Source organism: Bombina bombina, chromosome 1, assembly GCF_027579735.1.
Source record: "Bombina bombina isolate aBomBom1 chromosome 1, aBomBom1.pri, whole genome shotgun sequence".
NCBI lineage: Eukaryota > Metazoa > Chordata > Amphibia > Anura > Bombinatoridae > Bombina > Bombina bombina.
In genome coordinates, this window is record NC_069499.1 from 580,581,920 (window position 1) to 580,605,151 (window position 23,232).

At 38.8% G+C, this 23,232-nt stretch overlaps 1 protein-coding gene across 1 annotated transcript in view; it reads left to right on the top strand.

Annotated features, from left to right (window-relative positions):
- Positions 1-23,232, top strand: part of LOC128645669 (uncharacterized) — a 369,635-nt gene that overhangs the window by 157,917 nt on the left and 188,486 nt on the right. The window contains exon 4 of the mRNA XM_053698822.1: positions 13,700-13,913. Coding sequence (XP_053554797.1) covers positions 13,700-13,913 — 214 coding nt within the window. The remainder of the gene's footprint in view (positions 1-13,699; positions 13,914-23,232) is intronic.

The window sequence follows — 23,232 nt, forward strand, 5'->3', positions numbered from 1 at the left end:
AGCCGCCTGGATGAAGATGCCGCCTGGATAAAGATGGAGCCGCCGGGATGAAGATCGTTCAAGCGGGACTTCAACAACTGTGAATACCTAAAGAGGGGTTAGTGTTAGGTTTTTTAAGGATTTTTGGGGTGTTTTTTTTTCTTTTAGATTAGGGGTTTGGGCAGAAAAAGAGCTAAATGCCCATCCAAATACCCTTTTCAGGGCAATGAGTACATTAGGTTTTACTTTATTTTTATTTTGTGGGCTTGGGGGTAGGGGTTTGTATACTGTTAGGGGGTGTTTGTTTTGTTTTGCAGCAAAGAGCTGTTAACTTTAGGACAATGCCCTACAAAAGGCCCTTTTAAGGGCCCCCAAAAGGCCCTTTTAAGGGCCCTTGGTAGTTTATTATAGAATAGGTTTTTTTTTATTTTGGGATGTTTTTTTTAAAGGGTAGAATAGGAATAATTTTTATTGTTTTGGATAATTTCATTTGTTATTTTTTGTAATGGTAGGTTTTTTTATTTTTTGCAATTTTAGTGTTTTTTATTTTTTGCAATGGTAGTTTTATTTTGTATTGGTAGGTTTTAGTGTAAGGCAGCTTATCTTTTATTTTTATTTCACAGGTACGTTTGTATTTATTTTAACTAGGTAGTTAGTAAATAGTTAATAACTATTTACTAACTAGTTTACCTAGTTAAAATAAATACATGTGAAATAAAAATTAAACCTAAGCTAGCTACAATATAACTATTAGGTATATTGTAGCTAGCTTAGGTTTTATTTCACAGGTAAGTTACTTTGTATTTAGATTTAAATAGGTATTATTAGTTAATAATTGTAACTTTAATTTAGTTATATTTTAATTATGTTAAAGTTAGGGGGTGTTAGAGTTAGGTTTAGGGTTAGGTTTAAAGTTAGGGGGTGTTAGGTTTAGAGGTTAATATAGGTAAGTTACTTTCGCCTAGATTTAGAGTTTTGCGGCCAAAGGGGTGCGTTAGCAACGCGTGCTTTTTTCTGGCCGCACCTTTTAAATACCGCTGGTATTTAGAGTTCACAGAATGGCTGCGTTAGGCTCCAAAAAAGGAGCGTATAGCATATTTACCGCAACTTCAACTCTCGATACCAGCGGTGCTTACGGATGCGGCCAGCTTCAAAAACGTGCTCGTGCACGATTCCCCCATAGAAAACAATGGGGCTGTTTGAGCTGAAAAAAAACCTAACACCTGTAAAAAAGCAGCGTTCAGCTCCTAACGCAGCCCCATTCTTTCCTATGGGGAAACACTTCCTAAGTCTGCACCTAACACCCTAACATGTACCCCGAGTCTAAACACCCCTAACCTTACACTTATTAACCTCTAATCTGCCGCCCCCGCTATCGCTGACACCTGCATATTATTATTAACCCCTAATCTGCCGCTCCATACACCGCTGCCACCTACATTATAGCTATGTACCCCTAATCTGCTGCGCCTAACACCGCCGACCCCTATATTATATTTATTAACCCCTAATCTGCCCCCCTCAACGTCGCCTCCACCTGCCTACACTTATTAACCCCTAATTTGCCAAGCGGACCGCACCACTACTATAATAAAGTTATTAACCCCTAATCCACCTCACTCCTCAATAACCCCATAATAAATAGTATTAACCCCTAATCTCCCTAACATCGCCGACACCTAACTTCAATTATTAACCCCTAATCTGCCGACCGAATCTCGCCGCTACTGTAATAAATTGATTAACCCCTAAAGCTAAGTCTAACCCTAACACTAACTCCCCCCTAAGTTAAATATAATTTAAATCTAACGAAATAAATTAACTCTTATTAAATAAATTATTCCTATTTAAAGCTAAATACTTACCTGTAAAATAAACCCTAATATAGCTACAATATAAATTATAATTATATTGTAGCTATTTTAGGATTTATATTTATTTTACAGGTAACTTTGTATTTATTTTAACCAGATACAATAGCTATTTAATAGTTAAGAACTATTTAATAGCTAAAATAGTTAAAATAATTACAAAATTACCTGTAAAATAAATCCTAACCTAAGTTACAATTAAACCTAACACTACGGGGGGGGGCGGAGCCAACTGTTGAAGAGTATGGCTGCACTACTCTGGAGCTCTGCAATAGAAATTTAAGAAAACAGCAAAAAATGCTCAACAAGATATTCTGATAGCCTCCTCTGGCGATGCTAAAACCTTCTGAATGTATCCACGGAGTTTGGAATGAATGGAGTGGCTGTAAGCATATCTGAAACCAACATCTTTATTCCAGGCCTACACTCCCTGCACTTAGGAGCTGAACCGCATGGATCTATAGCACATAAGTAATGCAGCTTATACAGAAGCTCTGAAAGACTTTATCATTATCAATCACTGTGAGCCCATATACAGGAGAAATGGAGACTGCACTACATCTATCTATAAAAAGTCTATGTGACAAACTTGATTTTTATTACACGCAGCTCTCACGCTGCTTCTCTGAATGCTATCACACCTGCAGCTTCCAAGATGGCGACTTGGCCTCTACCATTCTGCCTCCTGAGTCTGCGGCATTAAGTGACACTGTTGCAGACTGGTTCTTACAGCAAGAAGCTCTCCCTCGGGAGGAGTCTGAAGGTCCCGTTTCTACGGCGTCAGGGGTGCAAGAGGATGAGGATATAGCTCACTTGCACATAGGGCAGCGAAGGCATACGAGTGAGATCCGCCCGACACCGGCAGTTTGGAGGCTCCAGTATTTGGATATAGACGCACCTATCCCCGAGCCACTGAAAGCAGACAATATCTACCCGGTCTACCTCCTCTCCGCTCACACCTCTGTCCCTGACGTAGGAGATCCCTATACCTACTTGCAGATTCACGGCGCCACAGCGATCTGGTGTTCAGCCCAGTACCTTTTCGATATCTGTTGCACTGTATTGTCCCTTCAACTGAGCATCGGGCTACTGCTTATGGGGGAAGACAATAGCGCCCAGCACTTACTACCGCCAGCTGACTCAGGGGAACTATGGAACACTCACCCATCGGGCATTGGCTAAACTTAGCACAGGTCCTGAGATTTCTCTGCGTGAAGATTCTGGACATTCCTGGTTATATTGTGAGCTATGTTTTGTTTTCACTAATTCCCCATATTAACTTCTTACTTGCGAGTGTACCGGAGAACATCTCAGATATTGTTCACTTCACTACTATGTCCCCACACTTTGAACTTTAATTTGAGACTCATGCGGATGCTCAGTTAATAGCACATTTAATTTACTTATTATATCTGTTATTTGTTAAATGTTTTCTGTCATTTTGCAATATTTGAATATGTTTTAAGGATCTCTCTGTAAAAAATGCTAAGGTTCAGTTACAAAGGTTAATGTTAATTTCTATACATAGCTAATTCATCCCAGCTACGTATACCCCTTAGAGACATATTGATAGTTATTCCTCAATGAGGGTGTTCAAGAATTCACATTGAAGTTAGATTTTAAGGGTAATGATATAATACTATTTGTTAAATAAGGTATGTGGGAGTGTGGCTGTCTAGTTTTATGTGTAATCCCCTATAAAGTGCAGTTATTACTTCCACATGCTTGCTCTCTGTGGCTAACTAACCGTTAAAATAAGTTTACAATACGAAATACTCACTGAGGGTTGGCCAATAGGATTTGTGTGTCATACAAACTGGAGTCGGTTAGACTGTTTATGCTTCCTATTGTTCAGGTCTCTCCCTGACAAATATGTCATCCCTGTAATGACCGGACTTCTGAAGTATATATGAGGGGACGCTATGCATCTTCTGTTCACTTTTCCTAAGCCAGATGAAAGCACTATACATGCCGTTTGTAGAGTTTTTGTTTTTTAGTGCTTCACTGGCCCCACTTAACACCAAATGGTAGTCCCTTTTACAAGCCCGCTGTTCGCTCCTAAGTATTCCTACCTGGCCATGTGACTGACTCCTGCGAGATCCATGATGTGGGCCTACTACTAAAACGCTACTCTTAGATATTGTTCCCATCTGTCCCTACACTGATGTTTATTTTTATGTTTTAATTTATAGTAGGTTCTATGTTCTTCCTCTCTTATTTTTATAGCAGTCTCTATGACCATATAACACTGACTATCCTAGTACATTTCTATAACTATTGACAGCACATACTAATGCCAGCTTTGTATATAGTTGTATACATATTTGCAATGATTTATTGGTATGTGTATACAGCACAGTATTCTTTCTTGAGTGAGGGTTATGTACTAGACTCTGATGCACACCTTGAATACTTTAACTAGCAGAGTTGCAGCTCACTAAAGTCATGTAACACCTACGCAGGGAGTCAGCATAGTATGCCTAATAAGCCCCATTTAAAGATTTATTGAAAATAGTTTGTTTGATATGTTTCAGTCTCACGAACTAAGGTTGAGATTCATTTATCTTATTGTTGTAATATCAGGAGTTTCTATCCTTTATAGATCAGGTTTAACGTTTACAGATATTACATTAGCACATAGATAAGCTGAGGTAAATTTATCTGCATTGTATAGTCAGAGTTGAAAGATAGGTGCAATTTTCATGCATTTGAGCCATATGCATGTTATATGTATCTCACATGCTTATCTTAATGGCAGAATAGATACTCTGTATATATGCACAAATCCATATGGTAAACAATTGCTTTACACTCTTACTTCACCCCTATATGAGTCTCTCTTCTAAAAGTGGAATAAGGGTTATGTACTAGACTCTGATGCACACCTTGCATACTTTAACTAGCAGAGTTGCAGCTTACTAAAGTCATGTAGAACCTATGCAGGGAGTCAGCATAATATGCCCAATAAGCCTAATTTAAAGATTACATTCAAATGTGCTTCAATAGGGCTACTATTCCATAACATAAGCTTGCTCCAGATAGGTAACCTTTTCTTAGTATTTCATTGACATTTGTCAAGGTTATACTTTCTAAACATTCTAAGTTGGTAAGTTTGCTTTAGACACCCTAATTGTGAGTCAGGATGTAGCAGTATACATGGATAATGTATGTTTACTTAGAAGGGTTCGGTATACTAATCTAGGATTGTTCTGCTGGTTGCGGCCGGGCCAGTGGAATTGGCATTATACGTAACTAATACTGAAGAGACTCCTCTCCTCCCTTTCCCGTCGGTACTTGTTGCCTATGGGTCATACCCCTACTCCCTTTTCCCTTGTCGCCGGTAGATGGCACCTCCCCAGGAGAGGAGCCCCTCTAGAAGCCCTTTATATCTCGTTTTATACTATGTTTCATATTATCTACCTCATATTTCATGGTACATACATCCTGATACTTTGCTATGAGAATAATTGTTCCAGAATGTAATCTGACCCGTATTATACACAAAAACCCAGGATATTTGAACAGGTCTCTACATAAGAGTATATATGGAGTTCAGCTATAATGATGACAGCCTGGAAAGTTTGTAAACTCTAATTGAATCTATAACTCCGTCCCCCCCGCTCTCATAGTTATAATCCACTCTTATATTAGGTGGATAAATAAGCGGTATTAATCTGCTACAAACATTATTCTGTCATAAGTTGCTCTTAGTCTTGTATTTAATAGGAGCAACTTGTTTTGATTCCCTATAATTTGTCAATCCTTCAAAAATAAATACACCTCTATTATAATAAACGTATCACCCTATAGGAAGTATAATTTACCAGGGTTGTTTAAATTCTTTCATTCTTTCATTATTATCTTTATGTTATGACATAGGAAACGAAATAGAAAAGAGGTAAATTCAGAATGTAGAAGTTGTACTTCGCATTTACAGCCAATGTTTTATTAATAACATATGTTATGTTCTATAACAAGCTGCTGATTGTATACTGTTTGATGTTTTGTATCTTTGATATTGCCTCAATAAAAAAAATTTGATTTAAAAAAAAAAAAAACCTAACACTACACTATCAATAAATTAATTAAATAAAATACCTACAATTATCTACAATTAAACCTAACACTACACTATCCATAAATTAATTAAATACAATATCTACAAATAAAAACAATGAAATAAACTAACTAAAGTACAAAAAATAAAAAAGAACTAAGTTACAAAAAATAACAAAATATTTACAAACATTAGAAAAATATTACAACAATTTTAAACTAATTACACCTACTCTAAGCCCCCTAATAAAATAACAAAGACTCCCAAAATAAAAAAATGCCCTACCCTATTCTAAATTAAAAAACTTCAAAGCTCTTTTACCTTACCAGCCCTGAACAGGGCCCTTTGCGGGGCATGCCCCAAAGAATTAAGCTCTTTTGCCTGTAAAAAAAACACATACAACACCCCCCCCCAACATTACAACCCACCACCCACATACCCCTAATCTAACCCAAACCCCCCTTAAATAAACCTAACACTAAGCCCCTGAAGATCTTCCTACCTTATCTTCACCATACCAGGTTCACCGATCCGTCCTCGGAAGTCTTGATCCAAGCCTCGGAAGTGTTGATCCAAGCCCAAGCGGGGGGCTGAAGAGTGACGTCCATCCTTGGGCTGAAGTCTGGATCCAAGCGGCGGCTGAAGAAATCCATCATCGGGCTGAAGTCGGAAGTCCATCATCGGGATGAAGTCTTCTATCAAGCAGCATCTTCAATCTTCTTTCTTCCGGAGCGGAGCGGAGCCATCTTCTTCCCAGCCAACGCGAATCCATCCTCTTCTAACGACGCCTACTAGCCGAATGACGGTTCCTTTAAATGACGTCATCCAAGATGGCGTCCGTTGAATTCCGATTGGCTGATAGGATTCTATCAGCCAATCAGAATTAAGGTAGGAAAATTCTGATTGGCTGATGGAATCAGCCAATCAGATTGAGCTTGCATTCTATTGACTGATCGGAACAGCCAATAGAATGCGAGCTCAATCTGATTGGCTGATCGGATCAGCCAATCGGATTGAACTTGAATCTGATTGGCTGATTTCTAATGTTTGTAAATATTTTTTTATTATTTTTTATTCTTTGTAACTTAGTTGTTTTTTATCTTTTGTACTTTAGTTAGTTTATTTCATTGTATTTATTTGTAGATATTGTATTTAATTAATTTATTGATAGTGTAGTGTTAGGTTTAATTGTAGATAATTGTAGGTATTTTATTTAATTAATTTATTGATAGTGTAGTGTTAGGTTTAATTGTAACTTAGGTTAGGATTTATTTTACATGTAATTTTGTAATTATTTTAACTATTTTAGCTATTAAATAGTTCGTAACTATTTAATAGCTATTGTACCTGGTTAAAATAATTACAAAGTTGCCTGTAAAATAAATATTAATCCTAAAATAGCTACAATATAATTATTATTTATATTGTAGCTATATTAGGGCTTATTTTACAGGTAAGTATTTAGCTTTAAATAGGAATAATTTATATAATAAGAGTTAATTTATTTCGTTAGATTTAAATTATATTTAACTTAGGGGGGTGTTAGTGTTAGGGTTAGACTTTGCTTTAGGGGTTAAAAAATGTATTAGAATAGCGGTGAGCTCCGGTCGGCAGATTAGGGGTTAATGTTTGAAGTTAGGTGTCGGCGATGTTAGGGAGGGCAGATTAGGAGTTAATACTATTTATTATAGGGTTATTGAGGCGGGAGTGAGGCGGATTAGGGGTTAGTAACTTTATTATAGTAGCGGTGCGGTCCGCTCGGCAGATTAGGGGTTAATAATTGTAGGTAGATGGCGGCGACGTTGGGGGGGCAGATTAGGGGGTAATAAATATAATATAGGGGTCAGCGGTGTTAGGGGCAGCAGATTAGGGGTACATAGGGATAATTTAGCTGGCGGCGCTTTGCGGTCGGCAGATTAGGGGTTAATTATTGTAGGTAGCTGGCGGCGACGTTGTGGGGGGCAGGTTAGGGGTTAATAAATATAATATAGGGGTCGGCGGTGTTAGGGGCAGCAGATTAGGGGTACATAAGTATAACGTAGGTGGCGGTCGGCAGATTAGGGGTTAAAAAAATTTAATCGATTTGCGGCGATGTGGGGGGACCTCGGTTTAGGGGTACATAGGTAGTTTATGGGTGTTAGTGTACTTTAGAGCACAGTAGTTAAGACCTTTATAAACCGGCGTTAGCCCAGAAAGCTCTTAACTACTGACTTTTTTCTGCGGCTGGAGTTTTGCCGTTAGATTTCTAACGCTCGCTTCAGCCACGACTCTAAATACCGGCGTTAGAAAGATCCCATTGAAAAGATAGGATACGCAATTGACGTAAGGGGATCTGCGGTATGGAAAAGTCGCGGCTGGAAAGTGAGCGTTAGACCCTTTCCTGACTGACTCCAAATACCAGAGGGCGGTAAAAACCAGCGTTAGGAGCCTCTAACGCTGGTTTTCATGGCTACCGCCCAACTCTAAATGTAGGCCAAAGTATTTAGATTTAAATAGGTATTATAAGTTAATAATTGTAACTTTAACTTAGTTATATTTTAATTATGTTAAAGTTAGGGGGTGTTAGGTTTAGGGTTAGGTTTAAAGTTAGGGGGTGTTAGGTTTAGGGGTTAATATAGGTAAGTTACTATCGGCTAGATTTAGAGTTTTGTCGGTAACGACCCGCGTAGCTAACGCTGGCTTTTTTCTGGCCGCTCCTTTAAAATAACTCTGGTATTGAGAGTCCATATAATGTCAGCGTTAGGCTCCAAAAAAGGAGCGTAGAGCATATTTAACGCAGCTTCAACTCTTGATACCAGAGTTGCTTACGGACCCGGCCAGCCTCAAAAACGTGCTCGTGCATGATTCCCCCATAGGAAACAATGGGGCTGTTTGAGCTGGAAAAAAACCTAACACCTGCAAAAAAGCCGCGTTCAGCTCCTAAAGCAGCCCCATTGTTTGCTATGGGGAAACACTTCCTACATCTGCACCTAACACTCTAACATGTACCCCGAGTCTAAACACCCCTAACCTTACACTTATTAACCCCTATTCTGCCGCCCCCGCTATCGCTGACCCCTGTATATTATTTTTAACCCCTAATCTGCCGCTCCGTAAACCGCCGCTACTTACATTATCCCTATGTACCCCTAATCTGCTGCCCCTAACACCGCCGACCCCTATATTATATTTATTAACCCCTAATCTGCCCCCCACAACGTCGCCTCCACCTGCCTACACTTATTAACCCCTAATCTGCCGAGCGGACTGCACCGATATTATTATAAAGTTATTAACCCCTAATCCGCCTCACTACCCCTATAATAAATAGTATTAACCCCTAATCTGCCCTCCCTAACATCACCGACACCTAACTTCAATTATTAACCCCTAATCTGCCGACCGGAGCTCACCGCTATTCTAATAAATGTATTAACCCCTAAAGCTAAGTCTAACCCTAACACTAAAACCCCCCTAAATTAAATATAATTTAAATCTAACGAAATTAATTAACTCTTCTTAAATAAATTATTCCTATTTAAAGCTAAATAATTACCTGTAAAAAAAATCCTAATATAGCTACAATATAAATTAAAATTATATTATAGCTATTTTAGGATTAATATTTATTTTACAGGTAACTTTGTATTTATTTTAACCAGGTACAATAGCTATTAAATAGTTAAGAACTATTTAATAGTTACCTAGTTAAAATAATAACAAAATTACCTGTAAAATAAATCCTAACCTAAGTTATAATTAAACCTAACACTACACTATCATTAAATTAATTAAATACAATATCTACAATTATCTACAATTAAACCTAACACTACACTATCAATACATTAATTACATTAAATGCAATATCTACAAATAACTACAATGAAATAAACTAACTAAAGTACAAAAAATAAAAAAGAACTAAGTTACAAAAAATAAAAAAATATTTACAAACATAAGAAAAATCTTACAACAATTTTAAACTAATTACACCTACTCTAAGCCCCCTAATAAAATAACAAAGCCCCCCAAAATAAAAAAATGCCCTACCCTATTCTAAATTACTAAAGTTCAAAGCTCTTTTACCTTACCAGCCCTGAACAGGGCCCTTTGCGGGGCATGCCCCAAGAAGTTCAGCTCTTTTGCCTGTAAAAAAAAACATACAATACCCCCCCCAACATTACAACCCACCACCCACATACCCCTAATCTAACCCAAACCCCCCTTAAATAAACCTAACACTAAGCCCCTGAAGATCATCCTACCTTGTCTTCACCATACCAGGTTCACCGATCAGTCCTGGCTCCAAAATCTTCATCCAACCCAAGCGGGGGCTGGCGATCCATCATCCGGTGGCTGAAGAGGTCCAGAAGAGGCTCCAAAGTCTTCATCCTATCCGGGAAGAAGAGTAGATCCGGACCGGCAACCATCATCTTCCAAGCGGCATCTTCTATCTTCATCTGATGAGGACCGGCTCCTTCCTGAAGACCTCCACCGCGGACCCATCTTCATCCGGCGACATCCAACTGAAGAATGACGGTTCCTTTAAGGGACGTCATCCAAGATGGCGTCCCTCGAATTCCGATTGGCTGATAGGATTCTATTAGCCAATCGGAATTTAGGTATGAATATTCTGATTGGCTGAAGGAATCAGCCAATCAGAATCAAGATCAATCCGATTGGCTGATCCAATCAGCCAATCAGATTGAGCTCGCATTCTATTGGCTGATCGGAACAGCCAATAGAATGCGAGCTCAATCTGATTGGCTGATTGGATCAGCCAATCGGATTGAACTTGATTCTGATTGGCTGATTCCATCAGCCAATCAGAATATTCCTACCTTAATTCCGATTGGCTGATAGAATCCTATCAGCCAATCAGAATTCGAGGGACGCCATCTTGGATGACGTCCCTTAAAGGAACCGTCATTCTTCAGTTGGACGTCGCCGGATGAAGATGGGTCCGCGGTGGAGGTCTTCAGGATGGAGCCGGTCCTCATCGGATGAAGATAGAAGATGCCGCTTGGAAGAATGGTTGCCGGTCCGGATCTACTCTTCTTCCCGGATAGGATAAAGACTTTGGAGCCTCTTCTGGACCTCTTCAGCCACCGGATGATGGATCGCCAGCCCCCGCTTGGGTTGGATGAAGATTTTGGAGCCAGGACCGATCGGTGAACCTGGTATGGTGAAGACAAGGTAGGATGATCTTCAGGGGCTTAGTGTTAGGTTTATATAAGTTTTTATTTTTTGTAACTTAGTTCTTTTTTATTTTTTGTACTTTAGTTAGTTTATTTCATTGTAGTTATTTGTAGATATTGTATTTAATTAATTTAATGATAGTGTAGTGTTAGGTTTAATTATAACTTAGGCTAGGATTTATTTTACAGGTAATTTTGTTATTATTTTAACTAGGTAACTATTAAATAGTTCTTAACTATTTAATAGCTATTGTACCTGGTTAAAATAAATACAAAGTTACCTGTAAAATAAATATTAATCCTAAAATAGCTATAATATAATTTTAATTTATATTGTAGCTATATTAGGATTTATTTTAAAGGTAAGTATTTAGCTTTAAATAGGAATAATTTATTTAAGAAGAGTTAATTAATTTAGTTAGATTTAAATTTTATTTAATTTACGGGGGTGTTAGTGTTAGGGTTAGACTTAGCTTTAGGGGTTAATACATTTATTAGAATAGCGGTGAGCTCCAGTCGGCAGATTAGGGGTTAATAATTGAAGTTAGGTGTCGGCGATGTTAGGGAGGGCAGATTAGGGGTTAATATTATTTATTATAGGGTTAGTGAGGCGGATTAGGGGTTAATAACTTTATAATAATAACGGTGCGGTCCGCTCGGCAGATTAGGGGTTAATAAGTGTAGGCAGGTGGAGGCGACGTTGAGGGGGCAGATTAGGAGTTAATAAATATAATATAGGGGTCGGCGGTGTTAGGGGCAGCAGATTAGGGGTACATAAAGATAACTTAAGTAGCGGCGCTTTGCGGTCGGCAGATTAGGGGTTAATTAATGTAGGTAGCTGGCGGCGACGTTGTGGGGGGCAGGTTAGGGGTTAATAAATATAATATAGGGGTCGGCGGTGTTAGGGGCAGCAGATTAGGGGTACATAAGGATAACGTAGGTGGCGGTCGGCAGATTAGGGGTTAAAAAAATGTAATTGAGTGGCGGCGATGTGGGGGGGCCTCGGTTTAGGGGTACATAGGTAGTTTATGGGTGTTAGTGTACTTTAGAGCACAGTAGTCAAGAGCTTTATGAACCGGCGTTAGCCCAGAAAGCTCTTAACTACTGACTTTTTTCTGCGGCTGGAGTTTTGTCGTTAGATTTCTAACGCTCACTTCAGACACGACTCTAAATACCGGAGTTAGAAAAATCCCATTGAAAAGATAGGATACGCAATTGACGTAAGGGGATCTGCGGTATGGAAAAGTCGCGGCTGAAAAGTGAGCGTTAGACCCTTTTTTGAGTCACTCCAAATACCGGAGGTAGCCTAAAACCAGCGTTAGGAGCCTCTAACGCTGGTTTTCACGGCTACCGCCAAACTCCAAATCTAGGCCTAGGTATTTAGATTTCAATAGGTATTATTAGTTAATAATTGTAACTTTAATTTAGTTATATTTAAATTATGTTAAAGTTAGGGGGTGTTAGGATTAGGGTTAGGGGGTGTTAAGTTTAGGGGTTAATATAGTTTTATTTAGGTTGTTGCGATGTCTGGCACAGCGGTTTAGGGGTTAATAGATTTAGTTAGTATTGGTGATGTTTGTGAAAGGCGGTTTAGGGGTTAATAGCTTTAGTTACAGCGATGTTTTGGAATGACGATTTAGGGGTTAATAAGTTTAGTTAGTGTTGGTGATGTGGGGGGTGCAGTTTAGGGGGTAACAGGTTTAGTTTGTGTCAGTGATGTTTCGGAACATCGGTTTAGGGGTTAATAGGTTTAGTTTGTGTCGGCGATGTGGGGGTGCGGTTTAGGGGTTAATAGGTTTAGTTTGTGTTGGTGATGTTTCAGAATGGCGGTTTAGGGGTTAATAGGTTTAGTTAGTGTCGGCGATGTGGGGGGGTGTGTGGTTTAGGTGTTAATAGGTTAGTTTGCGTCGGCGATGTGCGGGGGGTGCAGTTTTGGGGTTAATAGGTTTAGTTCATGTCGGTGATGTGGGGGGTGCGGTTTAGGAGTTAATAGGTTTAGTTTGTGTCGGCGATGTGTGGGGGGTGCGGTTTAGGGGTTAATAGGTTTAGTTCGCGTCGGCAATGTTTCGGAATGGCGGTTTAGGGGTTAATAGGTTTAGTTCGTTTCAGCGATGTCGGGGAACGGTGGTTTAGGGATTATACCTTTAATATAGACTTAGTAATAAGTAAAAATAGAGAGTTAGTGTCGGGGAACTGCGGTATAGGAAGGAACTATGAAAAATTCTGAATATAAATAATGGATCCGAAAATTCAGAAACATATTTATTCAATTTCTGAATTTTTCGGCATGTGCCGATTCAGTAATTCGGATGCATCCGAATCACTGAATAGGCCAAAATTCGGCCGAATTCGGCCGAAACTAAAAGCACATGTCTAGTCAGCATTGTTGTGTGATTTCCTCCATTCAGCAGCCTGTGATATTGTATGAAGACATTGGGTCTGTTTGTCATCAAGTGCATGATACATGGCAAAAATAATTGTGTTGTGAGGGCATGAGACCTTGGCAGGTGGTTATGTGTGTGCGTGTATTCATGAAAATCTCATTATAAGCTATATGTATAATCTTTATAAATATATGTGTTAATTATCTATTTCCCTGGCATTGTTTGTAGGATTTCTTCATGTGAGAAATTACCACTGGAAGATGAATCTGTTGATCTGGTACATGGAGCTCTTTCAGTACATTTTTTTGATATGGATACATTTTTCCAAGAAGCTATTCGTATTCTGAAGCCCAATGGTTGCATTGCTTTTCATACCTTTAATGCAGACTATGTGATTGAATATGGAAATTGCTCAGAGACTCTGACAGACTGTTTTAATAAGGTAAGGGTGAATTTAATAACTATCTTTCGGCTATATTACGAGTTTTGCATTATGAGGGGTGCAGTGCTAACGAGCAGTTTATGCTCACAACTCACTTACCTACAACGCTGGTATTACGAGTTTTTACAAATCTGTCGTTAAAAGACAAGAAATGAGCGTAGAGCAAAATTTTGCTCCCAATGTCACTTCAATACCAGCGCTGCTTAAGTCAGCGGTGAGCTGGTGTAACGTGCTTGTGTATGATTTCCCCATAGGAATCAAACGGGAGAGCCGGCTGAAAAAAAGTCTAACACCTGCAAAAAAAGCAGCATTTAGCTCCTAACACAGTCCCATTGATTCCTATGTGGAAATAAAATTTATGTCTACACCTAACACCCTAATATGAACCCCGAGTCTAACCACCCCTAATCTTACACTTATTAACCCCTAATCTGCCGCCCCCGACATCGCCGACACCTGCATTATACTTATTAACCCCTAATCTGCCACTCCGGACATAGCCGACACCTACATTATACTTATTAACCCCTAATCTGCCACTCCGGACACCGCCGCCACCTACATTATACGTTATGAACCCCTAATCTGCCACTCCAGACACCGCCACCACCTACATTATACTTATGAACCCCTAATCTGCCGCTCCCAAATGTAGCTGCAACCTGCCTACACTTATTAACCCCTATTCTGATGCCCCCAATGTCGCTGCAACTATAATAAACATATTAACCCCTAACCCCCCCCTAACTTAAAGGGACACTGAACCCAAAAAAAAATCTTTCGTGATTTAGATAGAGCATGCAATTTTAAGCAACTTTCTAATATACTTCTATTATCAAATTTTCTTCATTCTCTTGGTATATTTATTTGAAATGCAGGAATGTAAGTTTAGATGTCGGCCCATTTTTGGTGAACAACCTGGGTTGTTCTTGCTGATTGGTGGATAAATTCATCCACCAATAAAAAAAGTGCTGTCCAGAGTACTGAACTAATAAAAAAAGTTTAGATGTCTTCTTTTTCAAATAAAGATAGCAAGAGAACGAAGAAAAAATAATAATAGGAGTAAATTAGAAAGTTGCTTAAAATTGCATGCTCTGTCTGAATCACGAAAGAAAAAACTGTCCCTTTAAATATAATTTAAATAAATCTAAATAAAATTACTATAATTAACTAAATTATTCCTATTTAAAACTAAATACTTACTTACCTGTAAAATAAACCCTAAGCTAGCTACAATATAACTAATAGTTACATTGTAGTTATCTTAGGTTGTATTTTTATTTTACAGGCAAGTTTGTATTTATTTTAACTAGGTAGAATAGTTATTAAATAGTTATTAACTATTTAATAAACTACCTAGCTAAAATAAAGACAAATTTACCTGTAAAATAAAACCTAACCTATGTTACACTAACACCTAACACTACACTATAATTAAATTATTTCCCTAAATTAAATAAAATTAAATAAAATTAGCTAAAGTAAAAAAAACACTAAATTACAGAAAACAATAAACAAATTACAAGATTTTTAAACTAATTATACCTAATCTAATCCCCCTAACAAAAAAAACAAACAAAAAAAAACCCTAACCTACACTAAATTACAAATAGCCCTTAAAAGGGCCTTTTGTGGGGCATTGCCCCAAAGTAATCAGCTCTTTTGCCTGTAAAAAAAATTACAAATCCCCCCCAACATTAAAACCCACCACCCAACCAACCAACCCTACTCTAAAACCCACCCAATACCCCCTTAAAAAAACCTAACACTAACCCCTTGAAGATCACCTTACCGGGAGAAGTCTTCATCCAACCGGGCCGAAGTCCTCAACGAATCCAGCAGAAGTGGTCCACCAGACGGGCAGAAGTGGTCCTCCAGACGGGCAGAAGTCTTGATCCAGACAGCATCTTCCATCTTCAGCCATCCGACGCGAAGCGGGTCCATCTTCAAGACATCCGACACTGAGCATCCTCTTCTTTCCATGGCGACTGAAGTACGAAGGTTCCTTTAAGTGACGTCATCCAAGATGGCGTCCCTTCAATTCCAATTGGCTGATAGAATTCTATCAGCCAATCGGAATTAAGGTAGGAAAAATCCTATTGGCTGATGCAATCAGCCAATAGGATTGAAGTTCAGCTCAATCCTATTGGCCGATTGCATCAGCCAATACAATTTTTTCTACCTTAATTCCGATTGGCTGATAGAATTCTATCAGCCAATCGGAATTGAAGGGACGCCATCTTGGATGACATCACTTAAAGGAACCTTCATTCTTCAGTCGCCGTGGAAAGAAGAGGATGTGATGTCTTGAAGATGGACCTGCTCCGCGCCGGATGGATTAAGATAGAAGATGCTGTCTGGATGAAGACTTCTGCCCGTCTGGAGGACCACTTCTGCCTGTTTGGAGGACCACTTCTGCCGGATTCATTGAGGACTTCGGCCCAGTTGGGTGAAGAGTTGAAGACTTCTCCCGGTAAGGTGATCTTCAAGGGGTTAGTGTTATGTTTTTGTTTTTTGTTTTGTTTTTTTTTCAAAAGAGCTTAATTGAGAAAAATAAACTTACAGAAAAAAATAAGTTCACTTGCAATGACAGACACTTTTTTTTTTCTTTTTTGTCCTTCCATTTTTTCCAACATAAACAATTCTACTTAACAGTCTGTGGGACTCCAATAACTCGGGGTCCCCGTGCAGTAAATAGAGGAGAACAGCAATCTACCAACAGTTGAGTGTCCTTTAAGATCAGGATTATTGATTAGCTCTTCACTTACATTTTTCAAAAAAATTTCCAACAACTAATGACATGTCTTCTACAGTAAAGACATGATGCTTAAATGACAAATACATACATAGACAATACAAGTCTAAGATATACAGATATATTAAATATTACCCGGTTTCCCGCTCAGTGCCTTTGTTCCAGCTTCCCTAACCTCCCGATATATACACATTCAAGGGGGCCGGGAAGAATAGGTTATAGATGGGTAGAAAAAGGTAGAGCAAGGGAGGAGAGGGAAAGAGAAGGGTATCAAGAGAGGAGAGGGGAGGGGAAGGATGGACGGTATCAGGGGGAGGGGGGAGAGGAAAGAAATTTTTTTTTTAAATTAAAGCATAGGGTGTCCACCACTCCAGGACGGACTTCTATTTTAAGCTACAGGACCAACTAATCTCTCTCCAGCTCGGCACCCTCCCACAATAATAGCATTTCCGTGTATGCTCCCAGTGTCGCGGTCTTAACATAATGATATTTCTCCAAAAGGAGAATATTTTGCACGTTTTGTCTCCAGTCCGCGATGGTAGGTATTTGGGGGGACTTCCAATGCTGAGGTATCAGGTTCTTAGCCCCCGATAACATCAGCATTAGGAGGCTCTTTTTCACCCTATTTTCTATTTTGTTAGGAAAATGGAAAAGCAATGTTTCCGGGAGTTTTGGAATGTCAATGTCAAGCAATTTCTGAATCTCCTGCCAAATGGAAGACCAAAAGTCCAGCAGGAGCGGGCAGTCCCACCAGATGTGTAGAATCGTACCTGTGCCACCACACCCCCTCCAGCATTTCTCAGAGACTCTCGGGTAGATTGTCTTAAGCCTAGACGGCGTAAGGTACCATCGGCTCAAGAATTTATAATGTGATTCCTGCATACGAGCAGAGACCGACAGTGTTTTTTACGCCTCTGAAAATCCGTTGCCAATCCTCATTAGAGAGCTCAGAGCCCAGCTCCTTATGCCATGCTCTTGTGTAGTTTGGGAGGGGGCTGTCTCTCGGCTGTAGAAGTAGAGTATAGATGAGGGAAACCAAGTGCCCAGCTACACTACTTTGGATACATAGAGACTCAAAAGGGGAGGGGTCCCTCACCAACTGCTGTTTGTATTTGTGGGTGCTGATAAAGTGACCTATCTGCAAGTAGGAAAACTATGTCAGGGAGAGGTCTGGGGAGTCTAGCATTATTTCGTCTTTTGTTTTTAGTCGCCCCCCATGGACAAAGCTGGACACCCGGTCAATAAAGAGGGTGCTCCGCTCTGCAGTCACCCTGAACTGTAAAGGCAAATCTGGGTTGCCAAAAATGGGCGTAAGAGGCAAAATTGGGGTAGAAATATGGGAGTCAGTTCGCAATGTGGCGTCCCATGTAACAAAAAGCTCCTCCAAAAGGGGGAACCCCAAAATCTGTGAGGGCCTGTATTTACCACTGATCCACAGCAAAGGCCTCAAGTCTCTGACCTGAAGGATCTCTCTGTCCATAGAAATCCAGTCTTTTTGTGGGTTTCCCTGGCACCACTCAACCACTCTCTGTAGAATCACGGTTTTTCTGTAAAGCTTTATGTCTGGGAGGGCTAATCCGCCCTCCTCTCTGGGTTTATACATAGTCTGCCTGTTAATCCTAGGCCTAGTCCCCTGCCAGATATATTCCTCAATGAGGTTTTGGAACTGTAGGAGGAAGGCTTGTGGGAGTGGAATGGGCAATGTCTGAAACAGATATAGCAGTCTAGGAAGTGTTACGTTTTTTTAAGGGGGTATTGGGTGGGTTTTAGAGTAGGGTTGGTGTGGGTGGTGGGTTTTAATGTTGGGGTGGATTTGTAATTTTTTTTACAGGTAAAAGAGCTGATTACTTTGGGGCAATGCCCCACAAAAGGCCCATTTTAAGGGCTATTTGTAATTTAGTGTAGGGTATGGCTTTTTTTATTTTGGGAGGGCTTTTTTATTTTGTTAGGGGGATAAGATTAGGTGTAATTAGTTCAAAAATCTTGTAAATTGTTTATTATTTTCTGTAATTTAGTGTTTGTTTTTTTGTACTTTAGCTAATTTTATTTTATTTATTTAATTGTATTTAATTTAGGGAATTAATTTAATTACAGTGTAGTGTTAGGTGTTAGTGTAACTTAGGTTAGGTTTTATTTTACAAGCTAGATAGTTTATTAAATAGTTAAAAACTATGTAATAAATATTCTACATAGTTAAAATAAATACAAACTTGCCTGTAAAATAAAAATAAACCCTAAGCTAGATACAATGTAACTATTAGTTATATTGTAGCTAGCTTAGGGTTTATTTTATAGGTAAGTATTTAGTTTTAAATAGGAATTATTTAGTTAATTATAGTAATTTTATTTAGATTTATTTAAATTATATTTAAGTTAGAGGGTGTTAGGATTAGGGTTAGACTTAGATTTAGGAGTTAATAACTTTAGTATAGTGGCAGCGATGTTAGGGACGGCAGATTAGGGCTTAATAATATTTAACTAATGTTTGTGAAGAGGGAGTGCAGCGGTTTAGGGGATAATATATTTATTATAGTGGTGGCGATGTCTGGTTCGGCAGATTAGGGGTTAAAAAATTTCTTTTAGGGTTTGCGATGTGGGAGGGCCTCGGTTTAGGGGTTAATAGGTAGTTTATGGGTGTTAGTGTACTTTTTAGCACTTGACAGGAGAGGATCTACCGCTCACTTTTTGGCAGACTCGTAATACTGGCGCTATGCAAGTCCCATTGAAAAAAGAGGATACGCAATTTACGTAAGTTTATTTGTGGTATTTCCAAGTCTGGCCAAAAAAGTGAGAGGTACACCTGTACCTGCCAGACTCGTATTACCAGCGGCCGTTAAAAAGCAGTATTGGGACCAGCCAACGCTGCTTTTTAAGCCTAACGCAAAACTCGTAATCTAGCCATTTGACTTTACCTGTATATAGATCTTTTATACTTTATAGTTTCATATTATTATACAAGGAGTTCATTCAATGCAATCCCTTGAGAACATGGTTTGTCAATCACCCCAGACAAAGATGTCTGGGTGACTTAACTCCTACACTTCAAAGGTGGCAGGGAGGTTAGGAAGCAGTGGTCTTCCTAACACTGCAGCTTCTTAAAGAGATACTAAACACAGATTTTTTTCTTTCATGATTCAGAGAGCATGCAATTTTAATCAACTTTCTATTTTACTCCTACTATCAATTTTTTTTCGTTCTTAAAAAGGCCTTTTGCGGGGCATTGCCCCAAAGTAATCAGCTATTTTACCTGTAAAAAAATACAATACCCTGCCAACATTAAAACCCACCACCCACACACCCAACCCTACTCTAAAACCCACCCAATCCCCCTTAATAAAACCTAACACTAACCCCTTGAAGATCACCCTTCCTTGAGACGTCTTCACCCAACCGGGCAGAAGTGGTCCTCCAGATGGCTAGAAGTCTTCATCCGATCCGGGCAGAAAAGGACATCCAGAAGGGCAGAAGTCTTCATCCAGGCAGCATCTTCTTTCTTCATCCATCCGGAGCGGAGCGGGTCCATCTTGAAGCCATCCGATGCGGAGCATCCCCTTCCATCTGCCGACTAACACTAAATGACGGTACCTTTAAGTGACATCATCCAAGATGGCGTCCCTTCGATTCCGATTGGCTGATAGAATTCTATCCGCCTATCAGAATTAAGGTAGAAAAAATCCTATTGGCTGATCCAATCAGCCAATAGAATTGAGCTTGCATTCTATTGGCTGTTCCAATCAGTCAATAGAATTCGAGCTCAATCCTATTGGCTGATTGCATCAGCCAATAGGATTTTTTCTACCTTAATTCCGATTGGCTGATAGAATTATATCAGCCAATCGGAATTGAAGGGACGCCATCTTGGATGGCCTCACTTAAAGGTACCGTCATTTAGTGTTGTCGTCGGATGGAAGAGGATGCTCTGCGTCTGATGTCTTGAAGATGGACCCACTCTGCTCCGGATGGATGAAGAAGATGCCGCCTGGATGAAGACTTCTGCCCATCTGGAGGTCCTCTTCTGCCCGGATCGGATGAAGACTTCTGGCTGTCTGGAGGACCACTTCTGCCCGGTTGGGTGAAGATGTCTCAAGGTAGAGTAATCTTCAAGGGGTTAGTGTTAGGTTTTATTAAGGGGGAATTGGGTGGGTTTTAGAGTAGGGCTGGGTGTGTGGTTGGTGGGTTTTAATGTTGGGGGGTATTGTATTTTTTTTTACAGGTAAAAGAGCTGATTACTGTGGGGCAATGCCCCGCAAAAGGCCCTTTCAAGGGCTATTTGTAATTTAGTATAGGGTAGGGCTATTTATTATTTTGGGGGCTTTTTTATTTTATTAGGGTGATTAGATTAGGTGTAATTAGTTTAAAATTCTTGTAATTATTTTATTATTTTCTGTAATTTAGTGTTTGTTTTTTTTCATACTTTAATTTATTTAATTGTAATTAATTGTAGTTAATTTAGGTAATTTATTTAATTATAGTGTAGTGTTAGGTATAATTGTAACTTAGGTTAGGGTTTATTTTACAGGTAAATTTGTACTTATTTTAACTAGGAAGTTATTAAATAGTTAATAACTATTTAATAACTATTGTACCTAGTTAAAATAAATACAAAGTTGCCTGTAGAATAAAAATAAACCCTGAGATAGCTACAATGTAATTATTAGTTATATTGTAGCTAGCTTAGGGTTTATTTTATAGGTAAGTATTTAGTTTTAAATAGGAATAATTTATTTAATTGTAGTATTTTTTTTTCAATTATTTTAAAATATATTTAAGTTAGGGGGGTGTGAGGTTTAGGGTTAGACTTAGGTTTAGGGGTTAATACATTTAATATAGTGGTGGCGATGTTGGGGGCGGCAGATTAGGGGTTAATAAATGTAGATAGGTGTCTGCAATGTTAGGGACAGCAGATTAGGGGTTAATAAAATGTAACTAGTGTTTGTGATGCGGGAGTGCGGCAGTTTAGGGGTTAATATATTTATTACAGTTGTGGTGATGTCCGGTTGGCAGATTAGGGGTTAAAAAACTTATTTAACTGTTTGTGATGTGCTGGGGGGCCTCGGTTTAGGGGTTAATAGGTAGTTTATGTGCGTTAGTGTACTTTTTAGAACTTTAGTTAAGAGTTTTATGTTACGACGTTAGCCCATAAAACTCTTAACTACTGACTTTTAAATGCGATAGGAGTCTTGACAGGAGAGGGTCTACCGCTCACTTTTTCCAAGACTCGCAATACCGGCGTTAGGAAATTCCTATTGAAAAGATAGGATACTCAATTAACGTAAGGGGATTTGCGGTATGCTCGAGTCGAGGAAAAAAAGTGAGCGGTACACCTGTACCTGCCAGACTCGTAATACCAGCGGGCATTAAAAAGCAGCGTTGGGTCCCAACGCTGCTTTTTAAGGCTAACGCAAGACTCGTAATCTAGGCGATTGTATTTAGATTTAAATAGGTATTATTAGTTAATAATTGTAACTTTAATTTAGTTATATTTTTAATGTATATGTATGTATCTCTATGTTAAAGCCATTTGCAGTCCTTTTTTCTTAACACCTGAGACCTCATAACTTTGAGCCCTTATAACTTTTGATTGCATTTATTTTTATAATTTGTATTATATAGTGTAATTATGAGAGTAACTGATCTTTGTAAAATATTTTTGATGTGTCTTGTGACACTTTATGTCTTGTGTAACAGTTAACCAGAGCTCTAAAATCAAAGTAATGATTCTAGCATAAACCGTGCTTGCGCTGTGTTCACATTTACTTTCAGTTTGTATCCTGAGCCGAATTCAAGTTAACAATAGCACTCCACTTGTAATCTAGCCCAATATCTATCAAATTATTAACAAACTCATTATATGCAAAGCAATACCACCAGTGAAAATATAAAATACACTATTTATTACAAGCCTAAACAATAAAGACTACCTTAAAAATGAATATGAATCTAATTATTATACCATAAAGTGATAAATTAAAGGGGCAGTCTGCACCAGAATTTTTATTGTTTAAAAAGATAGATAATCCATTTATTACCCATTCCCTAGTTTTGCATAACCAAAACAGTTATATAATACACTTTTTACCTCTGTGATTATCTTGTATCTAAGCCTCTGCAAACTGCCCCCTTTTTTCAGATCTTTTGACTGACATCCATTTTAGCCAATCAGAGCTGGCTCATTGGAACTCAATGTGCGTTAGCACAGTGTTATCTATATGGCACACGTGAACTAACACCCTCTAGTGGTGAAAAATGGTAAAAATGCCCTGAGAGAAGAGGCAGCCTTCAAGGGCTTAGAAATTATCATATAAACCTTCTAGGTTTAGCTTTAAACTAAGAATACCAAGAGAACAAAATTAAGTTGGAAAATTGTTTAAAATTACATGCAGTATCTGAATCATGAAAGTTAATTTTGGACTAGGCTGTCCCTTTAAAGGGACACTCAAGTCAAAATTAAACGTTCATTATTCAGATAGAGCAGGCAATTTTAAACTATTTTCCAATTTACTTCCATAACAATATTTAAAATTTTTGAGTCACCAGCTCCCACTGAGCATGTGCAAGAATTAA